Below are 20,960 nucleotides of genomic sequence, written 5' to 3'. Positions count from 1 at the left end.
ATGGTATCATCTCAAACAATTCTTCAGAACACTCCCCATGGAACATACGTGTTATAAAGGCCATAGTAGCCTCACCAAGTGAAGTGAGTGCAAAGCTAAAGTTGAATTATTGTGCTTATATATAGATAGCCTTACCTTTCAATTTTTATCGTGAATTTAGGAAACAAATAAAAAAAGAATATAAACGTGCAAAGTGCTTTATTTTATCAAGTGCTGTTTAGTGCTTCAATTTACTGCTATAATGTAACCTGCATGAATAAAAACAGATAATTAATAATTTACTGGTGGTAGGACCTCTTGTGGGTCCGCACGGGTAAGTACTACCACCCTGCCTATTTCTGCCGTGAAGCAGTAATGCGTTTCGGTTTGAAGGGTGGGGCAGCCGTTGTAACTATAGTAAGACCTTAAAACTTATATCTCAAGGTGGGTGGCGCATTTACGTTGTAGATGTCTATGGGCTCCAGTAACTACTTAACACCAGGTGCGAAGTGAGCGAAGATGTATTTATTAGGTGGACATCTGTTTAGACAAAGAAGGTGTATACGACACAGCAGGCGCTAGTGCGACCATCATCAGTTACGTCCTTGCGGGGAATCTCCAGTTATAAATTGAATATGCTACTAAAATGCAATGAAGGTAAACCGAGTGTCTCAAATCGTATCTTCAAAAACCATCTCTTCCAGACAGACAACCTTGCCCAGAAATGAATGGAGGCGAACGTTATTTGTTTATCTAGAAGTGAGCGGCAAACGACCTCACATACCTTATTTAGAAAAACGGCAGTCCTTAGGCCGATCGCTGCCTTATTGAACATTAACAACTTAACGTTGTGTTTAATTTATATTTGAATTGAATGACACACAGTTAATTGAAATAATAGAAACACCAAAAGAAAAACGTTACTCCATTTTGCACATTACAATAATAATTAATATATAATCCAAAGAAGATTGACGTCAGACAGGCGGCCGATCTTTGTGGCGAGGCTCGGGGGAGGCCTCCAACAGTGGACGTTTGTGGGCTAATAAGAAGAAGAACAAGAAGAAGGCCGGTGGCAAAACTCATGACAAATACCTACACAGCATTATAAGAGGACATGATGCGCTGATACTACAAAATGTGGAATGACATATTTTATACACCGACTACATAATTCGTCTTATTCTTTTTGCACATTATCTGCACCAACAATACAATCTTTTGTGCAAGAAGAAGAAGACAAGGCTTTCAGAAGATTTAATGGCTGATGACAAAAAGTGCTTTATAGCTGATGGTACGACGCATTATCGTGATCTCACACAAGCCAGTTTGAAAAATAGAATATCCGTTATGCACTAAAGGCCCAGCCTATATCTTACTTGGCATTCATGGTGTAACGGCTCTGATTTCCACATGTCTACATGGTTGGACTAACTCGACCCACCTGGTGTTATTAATCTAATCAACTTAGGATTATAGAGAGGTCATAATGCGAATTCCGCCAGCACCTGAAGACATGAGATCAAAGTATCGTGTGTTTAACGGCTATTCCGCCCCTTAAGCTGAAACACACGACTGTTTTCTGGCACAGAGAGAAGGGCAGGCTGTCCAAAAACAAGGGGCTGTGTTATGTACTGCATTAACAATAAGCAAAAGGTCGCGGCCAATAACACAAGGGTAGATTAATTATTAAATTATTGTTATTAGCTTACGTATGGGGTGCTTCTTAAGTAACAGATTTTAGAATTCCAGTGAGTAAGTTTGGAAATTACTAATAAATACCAACTTTCGGCGTTAAGTTTCTGAAGAAGGACGACAAAGATTAAGGCCACTAAAACTAGTGCATACACCTTGGTCTGATAGTGCTCGAGTGCCTGTAGTTGAACCAACCACATACCACCATACTACACCACACCCCCATATACCACATATATCTGTGCTCACAGCTGTCTGTCATCAGACCGATGGGAATTGATTACCAATTGTAAGACTTCAGCATAGAAAACATATCCGAAATTATTCTTTATATTAATGTGCGATTTGGTTATCAGCCACAAAACAATGTTGAATCAAGAGGACTAATTTACGATACCTATGACCAAATCTTCCAGTTTAGGAGGTGACGGTACTAGAGGATTCGATGATGAACTGGCTTGCTTCATTCTTTCGTTTTTCATTTCTGTGGAATAATTAATTACATATATTGCATAAGCAAGACACAGCCCTGCTTCGATATTTTCTTCTAAAATAAATACATCCGCTTGCAGAAGCCATTCACACAATTGTCTATGAGTTCTGGTAGGCATTTACATGTATCTAATAAATATGTGTACTAACGACTGATGTTATAGAATTTTCCTATGGGCTTTCAAAGCTCCCAGAAGTATAAATCCCAATTGTACCTATTTTTATTACGAAGATAACGCGTTCTACTTGGAATCCCCGTTATGAGGTTACAATTATGGTTCTCCATACCGATTTCCATCAGCTGCAGAGCGTTGTCAATGTCTTCTTCGTCGACCGGTTCTCGTTCTAAAAGAGAGCATCTCTTCTCCTTCTTGCACGACCAGGTTCCTTGCGCGGTGCACGTACATTTGGTACAACCCATACACTGGTTCTCTGAAATGCAATTTGTCTCTCTTTCTTTATTTCATTACACTAGCTGGATAGACGATCCCATGATCCACGTTGTGGTAAGTGGATTTTAGTGCCCATAGATATCAGAAAGCGATAATCGTAAAAATAATACTTTACCGTCAAAACAGTACCGTAGCGTCAAAAATCACGCTGATTTTCAACAAGGATCCAATTCATATATGATGGTAAGTTGTCACCTATGCTATGGGTATTGCGAGGCCCTACTCTAGCTTCTTTTGTAATTTCGGAGAACTATGTATCATATAACTCAAGAAACGCCATAGAATCAAGTTCGCTTCAAAGGCGTATAACAGATGACAAATCTATGGACCTGGTGGTAGGACCTCTTGGGAGTCCGCACGGGTAGGTACCACCACCCCGCCTATTTTCGTTGTGAAGCAGTAATGCGTTTCGGTTTGAAGGGTGAGGCAGCCGTTGTAACTATACCTGAGACCTTAGAACTTATATCTCAAGGTGGGTGGCGTATTTACGTTGTAGATGTCTGTGGGCTCCAGTAACCACTTAACACCAGGTGAGATGTGAGCTCGTCCACCCATTTAAACAATAAAAAAAAAGACATTTCAGACACATAACTTAATACAAATGATATGAGAAAGCACTCACCAGCGTTACAATCATCGTATTGAGATACAAATGGTACACACTTCTTCCCTGTGGGCTCTCCACCAACTGAAAGGTTAACTATATTTCTGCAAACAAATTCTCGGAAAAAAAATAACTTCGCAAATGACCAAAGATTTTTAAATATTTAGAGCGCCAATAAATCGTCTAAAAGTCGCTTAGAAGGGCAGACGGACAGACAATAACCCATGATTGCTTCGTGGCAGAAATAGATAGGATCGTGGTACCATATAGGTACCCATTCTACTCCCCGGCGTCTTGTTGAGCACTTGTAAACACTTCTAGAGAGGAAATGCAAAACTTCGATAACAGATATTTAATTAAATCAAGTATTTTTACTTGTTGTAGAGTTAACATTGTTATTTATATTTTGACATTCAACAAGTGTGTCATACTGACATCTTAAGTTGAAATAAATGATTTTGAATTTGAATTTTTATATCCTAAAATGTTTCCTTGTATATTTTAACCAATTACAATTATTTGAGTACAAAATTAAGCTTTTCGCTATTGTTTGGAGTCCGTAATAAACATTAAGATCGATAAAAACCTTTAGCTCTATTAAATGTTTGCACTGCCCTTCTAAGGGTTTCTGTTTCAGAAACAAACAACATAGTGTACGAACACAACTTTCAAAAGCTACATTTATAAAATGACTAGCGACCCGCCCTCGCTTCGCTTCGGAAACATTAAAACACACATGAAACAAAAAAAAAATTAAAAGTTTTTTTAAAAAAGTAGCCTATGTTCATCAGGGACAATGTCGGCTTCTAATGGAAAAATAATTTTTCAAATCGGTCCAGTAGTTTCGGAGCCTATTCGAAACAAACAAACAAATAAATCTTTCCTCTTTATAATATTAGTAAGTATAAGTGTAGGTAATCAATACACAACTAAAATAATTGAATTACAAAAAAAAATGCAACAGAGGAAATCGATCGCGAATCTGTTGTAAAAAATATCTTTCTTTACAATATACATCTAATAAAAAAGGAGAATTTATTTCGTCTGCCCTTCTCCTACACAATCATCTCTCGAATTCGTTATAGTCAATATTCTGACTTTTAAAAAAATGCAGCTACAACTTTCGGTAGCTTTATAACAGCTTTATCTTCTACATTAGTAATACAAAGAGTGCTTTCGGTGCATCAGTCATACGGTGCGTGGGTGCTTTAGTTAAACAAAAATTATTCACATAGAATTAGATGAATTTAATTTTTACTATACATTTAAATAGATTAATTACATATTTCGATCTAAAAGAACCGAGCTTTGTATTGATATTTCTATTCTGTCGAGAGCACAGACATATTAACGATACTTTTATTTCGTAGCCGGAGTCAATGTCTTTATATAAAGATGTTTGGTATTCGAAGTTTGGAACTGTATGTTTTTATTTATTTATTGCTTAGATGGGTGGACGAGCCCGCAGCCCACCAGGTTGCTAAGTGGTTACTGGAGAGCCTATAGACATCTACAGCGTATATACGCCACCCACCTTGAGATTTTTACTGGTGGTAGGACATCTTGTGAGTCCGCATGGGTAAGTACTACCACCCTGCCTATTTCTGCCGTGAAGCAGTAATGCGTTTCGGTTTGAAGAATGGGGCATCCGTGGTAACTATACTGAGACCTTAGAACTTATATCTCAAGATGTGTGACGCATTTACATTGTAGATGTCTATGGGCTCGAGTAACCACTTAACACCATGTGGGCTGCGAGTTCGTCTACCCATATAAACAATTAAAAAAAAAGACATAAGTTTTAAGGTCTCAAGTATAGTTACAACGGCTGCCCCGCCCTTCAAACCGAAACGCATTACTGCTTTCTCGGCCGAAATAGGCAGGGCGGTGGTACCTACTCGTACGGACTCACAAGAGGTCCTATCCCCAGTAATTACGCAAATTATAATTTTGCGGGTTTGATTTTTATTACACGATGTTATTCCTTCACCGTGGAAGTCAATCGTGAACATTTGTTAAGTACATATTTCATTAGAAAAATTGGTACCCGCCTGCGGGATTCGAACACCGGTGCATCGCTCAACACGAATGCACCGGCCGTCTTATCCATTAGGCCGCGACGACAAGCGTTACTGGAGCCCGTAGACATTATCAGTGTAAATGCCGCCACCCACCTTGAGATATGAGTTCTAAGGTCTAAGTTTTTACAGTACTGCTACTATTAAGTGATTACCAGAGCCCATGCGCACCAAAACATGGACGCAATTTGAGACGTGAGCTGGAAGTCAAAGAGAACCAACGAAGCACCGAAACGCTCTATCTACTGGTGGTAGGACCTCTTGTGAGTCCGCACGGGTAGGGCCACCACCCTGCCTATTTCTGCCGTGAAGCAGAGATGCGTTTCGGTTTGAAGGATGGGGTAGCCGTTGTAACTATACTGAGATCTTAGAACGTATATCTCAAGGTTGGTTGGGGCATTTGCGTTGCAGATGTCTATGGGCTCGAGTAACAACTTAACACCAGGTGGGCTGTGAGCTCGTCTACTCATCTAAGCAATAAAAAAGGTATTACTGCGTCAGGGTAGCAATAGGCGGATTGATAGTACTGACCGGTGTGGAGTTACAAAAACGCGCTCCGACTAGGAAATAAAATAATTTAAAATCGCTATCAATTTAAGCTGGTGCGTTAAAATCGAAATATGTTCCAAGAATACCTGCTTAGAACCTAGACGAGAGGAACAGAGAGACAGTGCGTCAAAACGAAACATAACATCAAAACACTCGATCAAAAGTTTTCAAATAAAAGCATTTGTTTATCGTGTCTAACGAAGGCAGTGCGATCGGAGTTGTTCGTGAAAAATTAAATCAATTGTGAATGCTGGAAAAATGTGAAATGACTAAAATATTGAAAACGAAAACGTTTAACTCATTGTTTTATTGTATAAAGATAAAAACACCATAATTAAATAATCACACGTCACTAAACACTGTTTGAAGTTTATCACAAATGTTTATTTATGTAGAATCAATATTCTGAATTATTTTTAAGGTAGGTAGCAATTTATTCATGGTTAGAACGCATTCTGGCCGGATTCAATCAGGTTTTTATTCCTTGTCAGTCTGCAGAAGGATATTCGCTTTATAGAAATTCTAATAAAATATCTTGTACTTGTCCTTCCATTTTTGAATTTTTACTTTAAAATTGCTAGTTACATTTCAGCCAGTTCTTGAAGTACCTTATAGATCTGTATGGCTCTTAGTTTTGAAAGTACGTATTACGCACATTAGCAATATTAAATCTGCAGCACTGATTATCAAAACCATAGACTCAATAAAGGATTGCTTATTTACAAATCTTCTTCGCTTAGAATTTACAGTTAAATAAATAAATCCAGGTCGTTCCTAATCGTTGTTAACAATGAAATCTACGTAATCTCCTCCGGGAGCTCCAGACATGAGGTTCTCTCTGGTGACCTTGTTCCTGAGTAGCCTGATCTTCCTCCGAACCTGGTTATGTAGACTCCTCCGATGGCCGTCAGGGTGGTCGCAACACAACGTGTCGCCGCCTGCAACCAATCATCGTTTTAATTCTTGAAAACAAAATATCGTTAAACATTGGAAAGGGCACGATTGGCTTGCAGAGAGCGAAACGAAAGTTGGGACTAAAATTTAATGTCTACTTTTTAACAGGGATTTAAAAACAATGCCTTCTTTTCAAATCGTGGCAAGTCTCCAGTATTTTTTTTTAATTAACTCCAAAATAAATCCGCTCTTCCAAATAAAGTCCAATTTTACTGTCAAAATGTTTTACACCGGGCTATACGGCCGTAAGCACTTTGTCGGTAACTTTTCTAGAATACTGAATCCGACTAATTCTGATCTCATAGTGCACATGTACAGTTCATCTTTCTTCTTTAAGATTCAAATTAAAACAGGATTGAAGAAAATAGCTTTACGTCATCAAATATTTTCAAACGTATGCTTCAAATGACAATACATACACACAATACAACACTAGTTTTTTTAGGAATCTTCACTCTTCATAAAAGTAGCTGGACACTGTCGGAAAGCACAACTATTTCAAAAAGAACATCCCAACATTACAACCAAAGCAAACCCAGGAAGAACACCAAACCGACCACAGCCCGATCCCAAATTTCACAACCGTACCGCTATCAACTAAATCGAAAATCCCAGCATCCATAGTCCTCCGCAGCCTGTAAGACAGCTGCCTGAAGTAAGCCGGCCTGTCCTGCTGAAGCGTCTGCCGGTACATGTCCCTCGGAGCATCGCCCTCCCGCAGCACCCTATAGTACTCGCAGTACCAAGGCCTTCTGCTGATGCAGCCCACCTCTCTCCCGCGGGCGGAGCAAACGCAATAATAGCAGACGTCTTTGTTGGAGTAGTCCAACAAACTTTCGACGTCAGATCCCACGTCTATGGTGGTGTCGTTGGCATTAACGTCGTTGGTGTAATAGGAGTGCCCTCTTTGGCACTTTGCGTTAGCTTCGTACGGGATTTCGTCGTCGTGCCACAGGTAATCTGTAGTTATACTTAAGTTAGGTTGTTTTCTTTGCGGAAAACTAAAGCGGTATGATGTTGCAACGGTCGTAAATCAAAAGGGTAGTTTCCAATATTAAGTTCAGCTGTTCTGTAGTGAACATTTTCGGAAACTAAAAAGTATAATCACTTAAACAGGCAAATAATTGGCCGCGTTTTTAATTACTTTCTGCCATTAATACATACAAAAAAATTCACCTAATCTTTCAGAGGCTGTTTTATTAAGCCAATGATTAACCAATAAGGAATGAAACACTATAGTACGTAAATATTACAAGCCTTTCTATTTCCACGATAAAAACTGTAAGTGAAATATTTACAGTAACTGTACAGTAACTGCACGTGAAATACTTACAGTTTTACAAGAAATATATATCTAGAAACGAACAAAAGAGACTATGAACTACATAAAACAAATCACAATTTTAAGGTGTCAGTAATTATGGTCAAATTTCAGCTAACAGCTACTAATGATACTGATTAAAACATTGCTAATAATATATTTGGTTGTTTATATGTTTTTTTTCCTTAAGCCACATACGCATTTTAAGGTATAACATTTAAAAATTCACTAGCGGAGTAGTAAGTACTGTTTTTGAATCAATAAATATAGAGTAAGTTTAACATAGATGTATCTATGATACCCTCTGTTCCTCTGTTAAAAAGCCTTATAATTCCATTTTACGATTGGCCATATCGCACTCTGTATGTACCTGATGCACCGGCTGTTGCTCACCTCTTCTGATCCTAAATGCCAAATTCCTCTTGTGGTCAAAAGGCATATAGCTATGGAAATTATCCATCAGCTTTGACATCATTAAGCATTCATTGACATTCACGGCTGGTCTTTCACTGCAGTATTCATCTTTTCCCTCGGCGGAGCAGACGCACATTTGACAGGAGTTATCTTTGGCAGGAAACGTCATGTGCGATTTTCGAGTATCTGTGGCTATACCTTCGTCTTCGTCAGAACTAGAGTTCTTGTCTTTTGAGGAATGTGTTTCTTTAATACGGATCACGGTACGTCCGGGGACACATTTTAATTTGAGGTCGGCCAGCTCTTCTTTTTTTGGAGTGATGTGATTGAAAAAAAAGTCTAAAATGCCCAGAGTATCGGTGAAGCGTTAGGTAATTTGATTTTTAATTATACCTTATGAATGGTTTGTGTCGTACAGTGAGGGTATTTCTTGTCAAGATTATTACTGCAGAGTATCTTCTTTAATTGGTGGATTTGGACGGATGACACCTAACATTTGGTGGTTAAACAGGTGGTTTGATGGACTCACAATTCCACCACTCACAACGGAACACAAAGTCTAGTCTGCGTAGTAGGTATATGAATTTGCTCTATTTACCTACCGATTGTTGATACCAATCCGTGTGAACTCAACACAATAGGTTAGACTCATACTATAACCAGTCTTATACATAGATATACCTACTACAAAGCAAATGTGCTATTTAGTTCAGTATAACAATCTGAAGTTCAGACTAAAACTTTAACTAAGGAAGATTATCATTCTGGACGACAGAGTATGTCGAACAAGAACGTGTATTCATTGCTCATTAAATTATCCAGTAATTATTCAGCCCTTAGCACATTCGTCTGTATGTTTACATCGTCGTTATCATCAGCGTATTAAAATATATTATACTAGCTGACCCGGCAGACTTCGTAGTGCCTTGATCGATAAATAAAAGACCTAAACTTTTGTATAAAATAAACTTAAAACAAACAAAAGGAATACGTCCGACGGAAGACACATCAAAGGGAAAACAAAATTGTTATTTTTATTTAATTCCGAGCATTCTCATATTTATTTCTACCTTTTAAACCTTCTCTGGACTCCCAAAAATAATTCAAGACCAAAATTAGCCAAATCGGTCCAGCCGTTCTCGAGTTTAAGCGAGACTAACGAACAGCAATAAATTTTTTTAAATATAGAAGATTAAAAATATAGAAGATGATATTTTCATCTTACCAGCGTCAACCCGATGTAGCCCCGCCAGACACAGAAGCGCGGCAATCAAACAGAACAGTGTCAAGTTCATATCGCAGACAATTTGTCAGGATTATACACGATACTGTACCGATGTAGGTTTTATAGGAATTTCTGAATCGTTTCAACCGATTAAACCTTCCATTTTTAATACAGAGAAGGATTTAGGATTTTATTAAAAAAATATTTAATTTTAAAATTGACTTGACATAGCTTAATTTAAAAACATACTTTAATAATGGTATCCTTCGGTTTTTAATAAAGTATGTCTACTGTATTGATCGATCAATTGATCTTGATTGTCAAGAAGCATACCCATACCTAATAGATATCATAACATACCATTCAATATCATACCTTATCTTAATATACCATACCACACAATACCATATCATACCCTATATCAGATATCATAATAATAAGAGTCATAACTCTGCCAATATCGATCCCAAGCCCGGATGAGAAAAGAGCACGGTTAAGTTGGAGTTCGATCTTTCCACCGTATAACAGTCAACGCCGAATGTCTGGCGGCAGTTAATTATCCGGACTCACATAAGGCTTCAGCGGTCTCGAAGAACTAAATATCTTCCACAAGCACTGCTGTGGAAGGACGCGGGATCCTACCATGTGTATTTTCCCAAGAAAGCCTCATGAGGCCACGACCCTCAGCATGGGAGGATTACGGACGCAAGGACGAGGATATCAGATATCATACCGTAATGACGGCTTATTTTCCGAAACATTATAAATAGTTTAAAGGGATGAGCACATCAGTACCAGACATAAATGATACATTCTCGAAGTCTTTAACCTAAATTTAACCTTAATATGAACAGAACTCAATTTTCATTAACACAGCAGCAGTACAGCAGCTTATAATTTTAGGAAGTTCTTCCGGAAATTCATCGTGAATCGAAGGCCACGGTGTCGCTTCACGTAACTTCACTAATCAAGTAACGTAAACCAGTCGACGCTTGAAAGGCAAACGTGACTAAGCTACAATGCGTGGACTTAAAGTAGACTAATTTAAAGTTAAAATACCTGAAAAAAAAATCTATTTTAACGAATCTAGCTGTACGATTGAAATGATTTTAATAGACCTAGAAATATATATTTTTTGCGCATCGAATATGGTTATTGCCTATCATTTATGTACAAAGCAGTTATTGTCGCTTAGTCACTTTTGCGTTTCAAGCGTCGCAGTGTACTTAGTAAGAGTTTTCTAACGTTCTCGATAACGTAAAAATTAACTCAAGTATGCAGTTAGAACAGCGCCCCTGGCGGCAAACGCAGGCAAACGTTTCAACTCCATATAAAGAGTTAACTTTTACGCTATCGACACTACCGATCCTGCGGACAGAATGGAAAGCAGTCGACGTCGCCCAAAACACGTCATCTCGGATCCTTCCGATCCACTAACGGTGCTTTTAGGTACTTCAAGCACCGGTCACCGTTCTCGTCGAACCCGTCGCTTGCGACGAAGGGCTCGACGAGTAAATTAACTCTCAGACACAGCCCGCTGAGTTTCTCGCCGGATCTTCTCAGTGGGTCGCGTTTCCGATCCGGTGGTAGATTCTGCGAAGCACGGCACTTACTAGGGTTCGTGTTAGCATCGTCGTCAGGTTTGAGCCCCGTGAGCTCACCTACTAGCCACGGTTACGCTGGAATAGCCACTCTAGGCTACCAGCTTAGGCAGGAAAAAAAAAAGGCTATCGATAAAGTTAAAAAACTCGCAGAACGTTCTTGTTACAATCGGTACCAGATCGTAGGACCGCTATAAATAATTGCTAATTATTTCAATGGCTCTAAATCAGCGCCTGTTCTTCGTAATTGAAATTGTGGTCATAAAAAAGTTAAAAAGATAAATGAAAAACACAATGTAACTTATCAAACAGCTGCGTTCACATCTGTTGGATTCTGTTAGCTTTATTTTCCAATAGTATAGAGAGATTTAGACCGAACTATTATTACGGCCACGGCTGTTATCCCGTGGACATGTCGTAGGATGAAAATTAATGTTGCCAAATCATATACCTATTATGTAATTCGGTACAAAATTAAACACACAAAAATATGAAAAAATATTTTAATATATATATATATTTTTACTGAGGATTCTTATCAGATATACATGGTATTTTATTTTCAGTTTATTATTAAACTTCTAATTTGTTTATAATTACGCGCTGTGACGGAATTACGCACATGTGAAAACAAAAATAAGGTTCAAAACCGCATACGTCGAGAGAATTGAATCTCATACGTACTGTTCGTAGATATTTATACATATAAAATAAGCCCAGTGCTTGTTATTGTTTTCATTGCATAAATGCGGCCGTCTACCATCTACCTCATGACGATAAAATGTTTTGATGTGGAAATATAGGCTGTTTGAATGACGCTGAGTTTTCTTTAGAGAAATATATACAGAAATATATTATATAACTACTCGTTGCATTGTTGCAGTACAATTAATCTTAATTCTTAAATTATTATATTATTTTATTGTCATTAATTTATAATGTATTTATTTTATATTTTACGTAATTAAGCACTTAATTTTAAATAGTTTCAACATAGTTTTCACAATATACCGGTAGATGGCACTGTAACGTTTATTTTCACATTAATTCCAATTTAATACCATAGATAATACACTTAATATTCAATTTAATACACGAAGGGGCCTTACAAACTAGCAGCTTATGCGATACGCTTCCATTATTTAGATGCTTAACATGAATTTGTTCCCTCAATTCTAATATAATTAGGGAAATGAGACGGATCTTACCAGAGGAATAGTACATACCGTCAGTTCTGCCTCTAAGTACAATAACCAATTCATTTCCATAATAAGAAATCACTGAAATTAAACAATATTCTCATAGTTCATCGCAGCGGCGGAAAGCGAAAGCCACATAAAGTACTATTTTGTTTGGCGTCGTCATTATAACTTTTCCAAGCGCTTAGCATTTCTGTATCAGATACACTGTGAACAGTCGTGAGGCTCCAATATGAGCACAGCAGGAAGGGCTTGTGCGGGCTGAAAGTTCTTTCGTGAGTCAATTCAAAGTCCAAACCTTCCCTGGAGACTAGATAAGTAAAATATACATCTTCTAAATTGATCAGCGGTGTCTTCTTTGCTTCCTGTAAAATCTCCGCGATGTGCTTCGCTGAAAATATTAATACGATTCACGGTGGACATTTTAATTTACTAAGCAAAACTATTCGCTTCCCCTAAACTGAATATAATTATGAAATGTCAAAAAAACTCAAGCGACGACTAGGCGCCTGTTGGATACAATACATAAATATTATTATTTAAAGTGTGTTAAATTGAAATAACCATTTAGTACGCTTACTATCATTAAACGAGCGAGCATTTTAAACACAATGGCTTAAACGTGAGCATGCATCTACATCCTCAGTAGATCGTCTCGGAAAAATGTGGAATCGTGTTTTAAAATTATTTGCGGCACGTTGTAGTTGGTATCTGTGGGCTCCTATGATCACTTTGTGTCAAAGAAATCGTGAGCCATCGAGAGCAAAAACAAAAATAATCAAATGTGCAAAAAAAAAATGGTTTGGCGCGTTTAATCTTTCATTGCTAACAACAGATGTCACTTGTTGTTTCTACTGACGAACGGTAGATGTCGCTAAAACAATGTATTTTTCAAAAGGGGGTTTTCACGCATTATTATAATTAAAATTAGACTAATACGTGTCAGACAAGTCAAAGGATTTTATAGTCGGGATAAACGTGCAAAAAATTCACTGTTCGTAATTAAATAATTTTCAATTTAATACCATAACTCAAACACTAATAATACTATAATAACGTAAGGAGCTGATCACCCACCATCAGATGAAGCGTACACTATCTGTTTTCAGATGCAAAAAACGCAATTTTCTTTCTAATATTTTAACAGTAAAGAAAAGTTTTTTGGACTTTAAAAGGGCGCAGACGCTTTAAACAAAACAAACTCACTATTTACGACATAGGCCGGTCCGGCCAGATATTCCGGGATCACATCACGGCTATACAGCCACCGGGGTAAGTACCATTTCGTATACTGATCTCGGTGTACAGTTGAATCCTTGATTTTGTATCCTGTAATAATTTACAATGTCAAAACACAACCTTTGCCAACCTTTTTAATTTTTTTTGTCATGTTTTTTGAGGGCACTCTCGCTTCCCTAATTAACGTGATATTTGAGAGTATTGCTAAAACTGGCCCTAGCAAGAGCCGTGCTTCGCAGAATCTACCACCGGATCGGAAACACGACCCACTGAGAAGATCCGGTGAGAAACTCAGGGGGCTGTGTCTACGGGTTAGTTTACTCGTCGAGCCCTTTGTCACAAGCGACGGGTTCGACGAGGACGGTGATCGGGTACCTGACTGGATGACAAATTCAATTCAAATTCAAAATCATTTATTTCAACTTAGATGTCAGTATGACACACTTGTTGAATGTCAAAATACAAATAACAATGTTAACTCTACCACCGGTTCCAAAAAAAGCCACAGTCCTGAGAAGAACCGGCGAAACAAACTCAGCGGGCTTTTTTTTTTTTGTTTTTTCTCAAATATTTTCTTTTTTTTAAATAAATAGAAATATTCACAATAAAAGAAAAAACAAGTCAAAAAATACAATTAAAAATAATAATAATAATAATGAAAAATGAAAAGGCCAGGAGCGAGCGCCTCATTCCCACGTAGTGCCATCTAGTAAATAATCCTTAACTTTATAATATGCCTTGTTGCACAAACGTTCCTTAACAGTTTTCTTAAATCTATGAACAGGTAGTAGTTGAACGTTTAGTGGGATCTTGTTGAAAAGTTGTACACCCAGCCCCCTAAAAGAGTTGCTTATTTTCTTAATTCGAGCCGCCGGCAACGCAAGCCTATGTTTGTTCCTAGTGTTCACATTGTGCAAATCGCAGACTCTGGGGAATTCTTCAATGTTTTTACGCACGTACAATAAATTTTCAAGGTCCCCTACCGAAGAAATTAAAATACCGCAAGTTGCCAATAAGAGGAACATAATTATAATCAATTCAGCTTATTCCCTAGTTCATTACTGCAAATTCTTGTACCGGTCTATTGCTAACGTAAGCAGTGGCGGCCACGAGTCTTGCTGTTTTAAGAGGCATCTATAATTTACTGAAGAACAACGAGTAGCGCTCCATGGAGCGGACCCCTGGGCGAGGATAACTCTACCAACTATCTGGTCAAGAATTCAGACATTAAAGGCAAAATGTCCCTTAATTGACGTCATTAAGGTCTTCAATTGCACGGGTCAGGGAGTCGCCGAAGTCTGGATTCTTAAAACCATCATTACCTAATATGATAAGTCGGAGTTTTCTTGCGTCAAAACACATCACACCCTACCACCATGAAGCGCTCAACCGCTATAAACAAGGTTTGAGAAAATTCATAATGTATCATCGCACTGAACACACTCAAGATACAACCTTGCCTTTGTCTAGGGGCGGCGTTGACTATTCAGGTGGGCTGCAAATATCTGTTCATACAGAATCAACAACCGCAGATACAAGTTTGAAAGTGCACAGTAACATATTGGACTGGACTAATTTTTTTCACGTAATTTCACACACACAACCAGTATTGCCTAAAGTGTACTAATGGTTGATAGTGTAGTCAAGTCCTTCCCGCGTGTTTGCCATTTTACACGCAGGAGGAAATGTCCTACTTTTCTCCCTTGGTGCACATACTATTTTTCCTCCTACCAGGCCGAAATTTCATGGAGTACCGAGCCGAGGTTCAGGGGCGAAGCCCTGGCAGGGTGTAGGCTCGTAAAAACACAGTTTAACTGTAATAAGAACTGTCTGATGAACTCATCTTTGTTTAATACTTCAATATAAAATTATATTGCCTTTTGTTTATTTCACTTTTACACTAAACACAATATTGCAAATTACCCGAGCACAATAATGGCGGAGAATTTTAGCTGCGTGAGAGCAGACGTAGACACTGACGCGCATGCGCACTTGTGCCCAGGGAGAAAAAGTTACACTTTCTTACCTGTACAGCGGGAGGAAAACCGAACTTTCGGCGTAGGTAGAAGAAAAATAATCTTTATCGAAGACGTCTAATCAATAATGCTCACCAATCAATTTGTGACGTTCCTTTCCCCTCATTACCTGCTCCAAGTTCCAAGGATTTAAGAAGACATCGTCGTCGATTTTAAGTAGGAAATTGGCGTTAGCACATCGCTCTAGAGTCCACTTCAGCATGAAGCCAGTCTTCAAGGTTAAATTCTGATAATGTTCGTGGAAGTTCAATATTACCATATCGCTGTGTTCCTTGGCTTCTACGTAGATATCTACCTAGACAAAAAGGTAAATTTACCCATTCGATAGATTGCTAACGAGGGACTTCAGTGATGGGAGGGACTTTAGTGGTGGTAGGACCTCTTGTGAGTCCGCGCAGGTAGGTACCACCGCCCTGCCTATTATCAAATCAAATCAAATCAAATCAAATCAAAAAAATTTTATTAAACATAAATGAAAGTACATACTTGTTGAACGTCAAAAGAACTACCGCCAATTCACAAGAACTAGCCTCCGTCCTGAGAAGAACTGGCAAGAAACTCAGCGGGCATGTCTTTTTTTTTTTAAATATGAATTTTTACAATGAGTATTATAACGTAACAATTACTACAATATTGAAATGCCCGGAGCGATATCTATGCCGTGTAGCAGTAATGCGTTTCGGTTTGAAGGAATACTTGAGACCTTAGAATGGTATCTCAAGGTGGGTGGCGCATTTACGTCGTAGATGTCTACGGGTTCCAGTAACCACTTAATTCCAGGTAGGCTGTGAGTTCGTCCACCCATCTAAGTCATAAAAAAAAAATGCGACAAATTTAAATATCCTTGTTGTACTCACCATACTTTCATCGATTTTCCCTCCTTCCAAGCCCATAAAGAAGTAAGTAAGCACACGTTTAGCCCACGTCTCTCTGATGGCTTGTCTCTGGTCAAACCGTGATGGCGTCGTAGCTACCAACGCTACCACAGGAATGTCCGACCCTGGGCAAGGCGCGGACGGCTCTATGAGGATTTGACTGAAAAATATTACGAAATTATCTTTAATCTAAAGCTGTGTAACGGCGCTTTAGGGTTTTGGAGCCAAATGGTAAAACACGACCTTGTGTCGCGCTGCTTTACTTAAAGACCTGGTAATTCTTACCTGCAGAATGTAAGCGTACCGTTCCCGGAGCCAAAAATAAAATATTCCCTTAATGTATGCAAAAATCAACACTATGCTTAGCTATTAAATTGTCCTTATATTTCGTCTACATTCGGTCGCGATTTTAATCCGGTGGTAGATTCTGCTCTTGCTGGGCCCAGTCTTAGCTTTTTATTTAAGTTTAAGCCCCGTAAGCTCACGTACCACTGTGTATCTGAAATAGCCTCTTACTACCAGCAAATAGGTAGATAGGTAAAAAAAACAAAAAAACATGCTACGTTAAGGAGTAGCTACTTAGCTACTTAGTTTTATTTAAAATACTCACATATTATCAAAATAGTGACTTAAACTTCTATTCCTAATGAAATGCTCCAAGTTTTGATCCGGCGGACCTGGTGGTAGGAGGACGTGGCTGACAACGGCGGCCGTCCATCTACAGGCCACAATGGTGACTCCCAATCCCAACAAGAACGGTAGAATTACAAAAATCCTCCGACGCACTAAAAATAAAATGTCATTATCATAACATTTATAAACTCACTAGCTTTTGTCCGCGACTTCGTCCGCGTGGAATAAATAGTTCACAAATAATGCTTTATTTTAGAACAAATTTGTTTAGCATAAAAAACGTTATAGTGAGCCAACCTTAACATATAGGCATAAGCTGTCGCGGACTTTTTTTTAGGTATTTTAAAGGGAAACAATTCTGTCATACATTATTTTAGCGAAACTTTAACCGTTTCTGCAGCGCACGCAGCGGACGCTCTCAAAAGGTAAAAATAACCCCGATTTTGAAACATTGCTTATTGGTGCTCCGCTTGTATTGGTTTTGGCGTGATGTTATAGCCTATAGCCTATAGTCTTCCTCGATAAAGGGGCTATCTAACACTAAAAGAATTTTTCAAATCGGCACAATAGTTCCTGAGATTAGCGCGTTCAAACAAACAAACTCTTCAACTTTATAATATTAGTATAGATTTACGAGTCCTTGATCGCGTTGTAAGCCTGTACGAGTATTTACCACCTCCATATTGCGATCGCGCAGCAGTCAATTGTCTCATGTCTCATGATGCCTATAAGCTCCAGTAACCACTTAACACCAAATGTGCATCACTGCACGCATGTCCATCCGACTATGCATTAAAAAAAAACTTAAACAATAACCTTAAAAAATAACGTGATCAAAGGATAAACAACAATAATTTCGCTAGTTTATTATTTACCCATAGTGTTAGTTAAACGAATCATGGATCTCATCAGAAACAATAATAATTATTGAACAAGTTACGATTGGAATATTAATATTGTTTATTTTGAATCGTTAGCGCACGTCGACAGAGTGTCAAGCGACTGAACATAGAACCCCAAGTGAACACCGTGTCCCAAACCAACGCCACTGTAAGGTCACTCTAGCTTGTTTCATAGCTAACAAAAGTACCAAAGATCACTAAAGACAATTGAAATCACTCCTCAAAACAGTCCGATAAACCCCAAAGCCCAACACTAATTGTATAACTATTATATATTCGTCCCAAACCAATACTCACTTATTATTTTCCTAAATGTATTGGTCAAAAAAAATACATTCGTCATCCTCATCCTATTTTATTTTTCTCGCACAAAGCACATCTCAACTGCACTATTTAATAAAAAAATACACTTCGAACTGTTTTTAAATCGAATCAAGTTTTCTTTGTTGTTAATATGACTCTTGGACGTTCGTCATGATTCGGTTTAACTCAATAATAGAATTTTATTACTGGCTCGGGATCGATTTTATCAATAGATACGTTATCGTTGTACAAACATTAAGTTTTGTCACTTATGTGAGGGTATCTAAGGAAGTGGACAACGTTGCACAAGATTGTGACAGTCAGAATATAAATATTTGACTATTCATTTCAAAGGTTCGGCCCGAACACCGCTCGAGGGTTAAGAAAATACACCTTTACTATTTACACCAATTTTTCTAATGAAGTACGTACTTAACAAATGTTCACGATTGATTTCCACGGTGAAGGAATAACATCGTGTAATAAAAATCAAACCCGCAAAATTATAATTTGCGTAATTACTGGTGGTAGGACCTCTTGTGAGTCCGCACGGGTAGGTACCACCGCCCCGCCTATTTCTGCCGTGAAGCAGAAATGCGTTTCAGTTTGAAGGGTGGGGCAGCCGTTGTAACTATACTGAGACCTTAGAACTTACATCTCAAGGTGGGTGGCGCATTTACGTTGTAGATGTCTATGAGCTCCTTGACTTACTTACATGCAGCTTTTAATTGTAAGGGCTCGGCGAGTAAGTTAACCCACAGACACATCCCACTGAGTTTCTCACCGGATCTTCTCAGTGGGTCGTGTTTCCGATCCGGTGGTAGATTCAGCAAAGCACTGCTCTTACTACGGCTTGTGTTAGCAACATTCTCAGGTTAGAGCCCCGTGAGCTCACCTTTTAGTTCTGTGAATCTAGTATAGTCCCTCGAGCTAAGTAGAATAGGTAGGAAAAAATAAATAATTCTAAGCTATACTAATGTCTTACTCACGCTATATTTTAATTATTATATTCGCATTTTGTTAGACGCGATGAAAATAAACTAATGTCTTTTGAGAAGTCTTATCTCTGAGTCAAATGATACTGAGATAAAAAACTGGTTCTGGGAAACTGAGCAGGTACAAATCATGACGTTATGATGATTACGAATGAGTAGTACGAGCAGGGGTCGGCAATCTATGACCCACGGGACGTTTAAAGACCAGATTGTTAAATTTCCTTCTGCCTACTTTAGTTCCGAAAAAAATAAATTATAAAGTAAAACACATATGTTATATTATTATATTTACGTGGCAAGGTATACTTACATTAGGGGAACCGTTAACATAGAATTTTCTATCCCTCATCTCAATGCTCATAATTTATAAAAGCCCCATGCAATCCATTCCAAACAAAATGACGGAGTCGTGGCTTCACACAAGCAGGTAGGTATTAATCCTTCATAGATGGCCAGACTTGATCAGAGCTGAAAACCAGCCTGCATGTGATCCCGATCCTAATCAATCCAATTATGCTTTGATCTGATGATCTGTTTTAGAGAGTATGGCTTAACGTTATGGTAATTTGAAGTCCCTAAAATTTTCCATAAGATTGGCAGGGAGGAAATTCCCGTTAAGAAAGCGTGTGCTTCGATCAATAACTGGCTTTAAACTTTAAAGTATTTTATTACGACCAAAATCATTTACATTTTTGAAATGTATTTTTTTTTCCTACCCATTCGCTGGTTTCTTAAGAAGCTATTTCAGCTACGCCCGGACGGGAAGCTGAGCTCACGGGCACAACCTGAGAGAAAGTGCTAACACTAGCCCTAGCAAGAGCGGTGCTTCGGAGAATCTACCACTGGATCGAAATCGCGACCGACTGAGAAGATCCGCCGAGAAACTCAGTGAGTTAGTTAGGGGTTAGTTTACTCGTCGAGCCCTTCGTCACAAGCGACGTGTTCGGCAAGGACGGTGACCGGGTATGTGTACGGATGATAAAGTCCCCTACCGAAAAAAATACCGCAAGTTGCCAATAAGAGGAACATAATTATAATCAATTCAGCTTATTCTCTAGTTCATTACTGTCAATTCTTGTCACCGAACCGATGCTTGAGAGTCCTAAAAGCACCGAGAGTGAATCCGGGGGATCAGACTAGACATTTTTTGGGTGACGGCGGTTTGACGTTGCCCCGTCGTGGTCAGATAAGTTGAAATGCTATTCTATTAGTATAATGTAGGTAAATGCACTTTCATAATGCACACCGCAGTGTATGTACATATTTCATGTTTTTTTTTTTTATTGCCCTTGTAGGCCCACGAGCACACGGCCCACCTGATGGTGAGTGGTTACCGTCGCTCATGGACTTCAGCAATGCCAGGGGCATAGCCAAGCCGCTGCCTACCGCTTAATACTCTCCACAAGCCTCGTTT

General features: G+C 38.6%; 2 protein-coding genes across 2 annotated transcripts; both read right to left on the bottom strand.

Annotated features, from left to right (window-relative positions):
- Window positions 1-181: 181 nt before the first annotated feature.
- On the bottom strand, window positions 182-8,903 carry LOC101742592 (uncharacterized). The gene is made up of 5 exons (XM_062674452.1): window positions 8,518-8,903; window positions 3,241-3,306; window positions 2,455-2,598; window positions 2,072-2,158; window positions 182-248 (listed from the first exon to the last, which is right to left on the bottom strand). Exons 1-5 carry the CDS (start codon window positions 8,705-8,707, stop codon window positions 226-228), a joined length of 510 nt encoding a protein of 169 aa, XP_062530436.1. The 5' UTR covers window positions 8,708-8,903; the 3' UTR covers window positions 182-225.
- Window positions 8,904-11,853: 2,950 nt separating this feature from the next.
- On the bottom strand, window positions 11,854-18,836 carry LOC101740725 (beta-1,3-galactosyltransferase 1). Its single transcript, XM_012690245.4, has 6 exons — window positions 18,546-18,836; window positions 17,324-17,498; window positions 16,696-16,873; window positions 15,914-16,133; window positions 13,770-13,892; window positions 11,854-12,954 (listed from the first exon to the last, which is right to left on the bottom strand). The coding sequence occupies exons 1-6, from the start codon at window positions 18,595-18,597 to the stop codon at window positions 12,671-12,673; spliced, it is 1,032 nt and encodes a 343-aa protein (XP_012545699.2). The 5' UTR covers window positions 18,598-18,836; the 3' UTR covers window positions 11,854-12,670.
- Between the last annotated feature and the right edge of the window lie 2,124 nt (window positions 18,837-20,960).

Source organism: Bombyx mori, chromosome 20 (assembly GCF_030269925.1).
Source record: "Bombyx mori chromosome 20, ASM3026992v2".
Taxonomy (NCBI): Eukaryota; Metazoa; Arthropoda; class Insecta; order Lepidoptera; family Bombycidae; genus Bombyx; species Bombyx mori.
Note: the sequence above shows the minus strand (reverse complement) of the source record. Positions and strands in the feature narration are given on the sequence as shown.

Coding starts and splice junctions, on each gene's coding strand:
- LOC101740725 (XM_012690245.4), bottom strand. CDS start 18,597: ATGAGGATGACGAATGTATTTTTTTTGACCAATACATTTAGGAAAATA. Junction 16,134..16,695: donor GGAAAATCGATGAAAGTATG/GTGAGTACAACA, acceptor CTTTTTGTCTAG/GTAGATATCTACGTAGAAGC. Junction 12,955..13,769: donor ACCGGCCTATGTCGTAAATA/GTGAGTTTGTTT, acceptor TAATATTTTCAG/CGAAGCACATCGCGGAGATT.
- LOC101742592 (XM_062674452.1), bottom strand. CDS start 8,707: ATGACGTTTCCTGCCAAAGATAACTCCTGTCAAATGTGCGTCTGCTCC. Junction 2,599..3,240: donor ATACGATGATTGTAACGCTG/GTGAGTGCTTTC, acceptor ATTGCATTTCAG/AGAACCAGTGTATGGGTTGT. Junction 249..2,071: donor ACTGGAAGATTTGGTCATAG/GTATCGTAAATT, acceptor TTATTCATGCAG/GTTACATTATAGCAGTAAAT.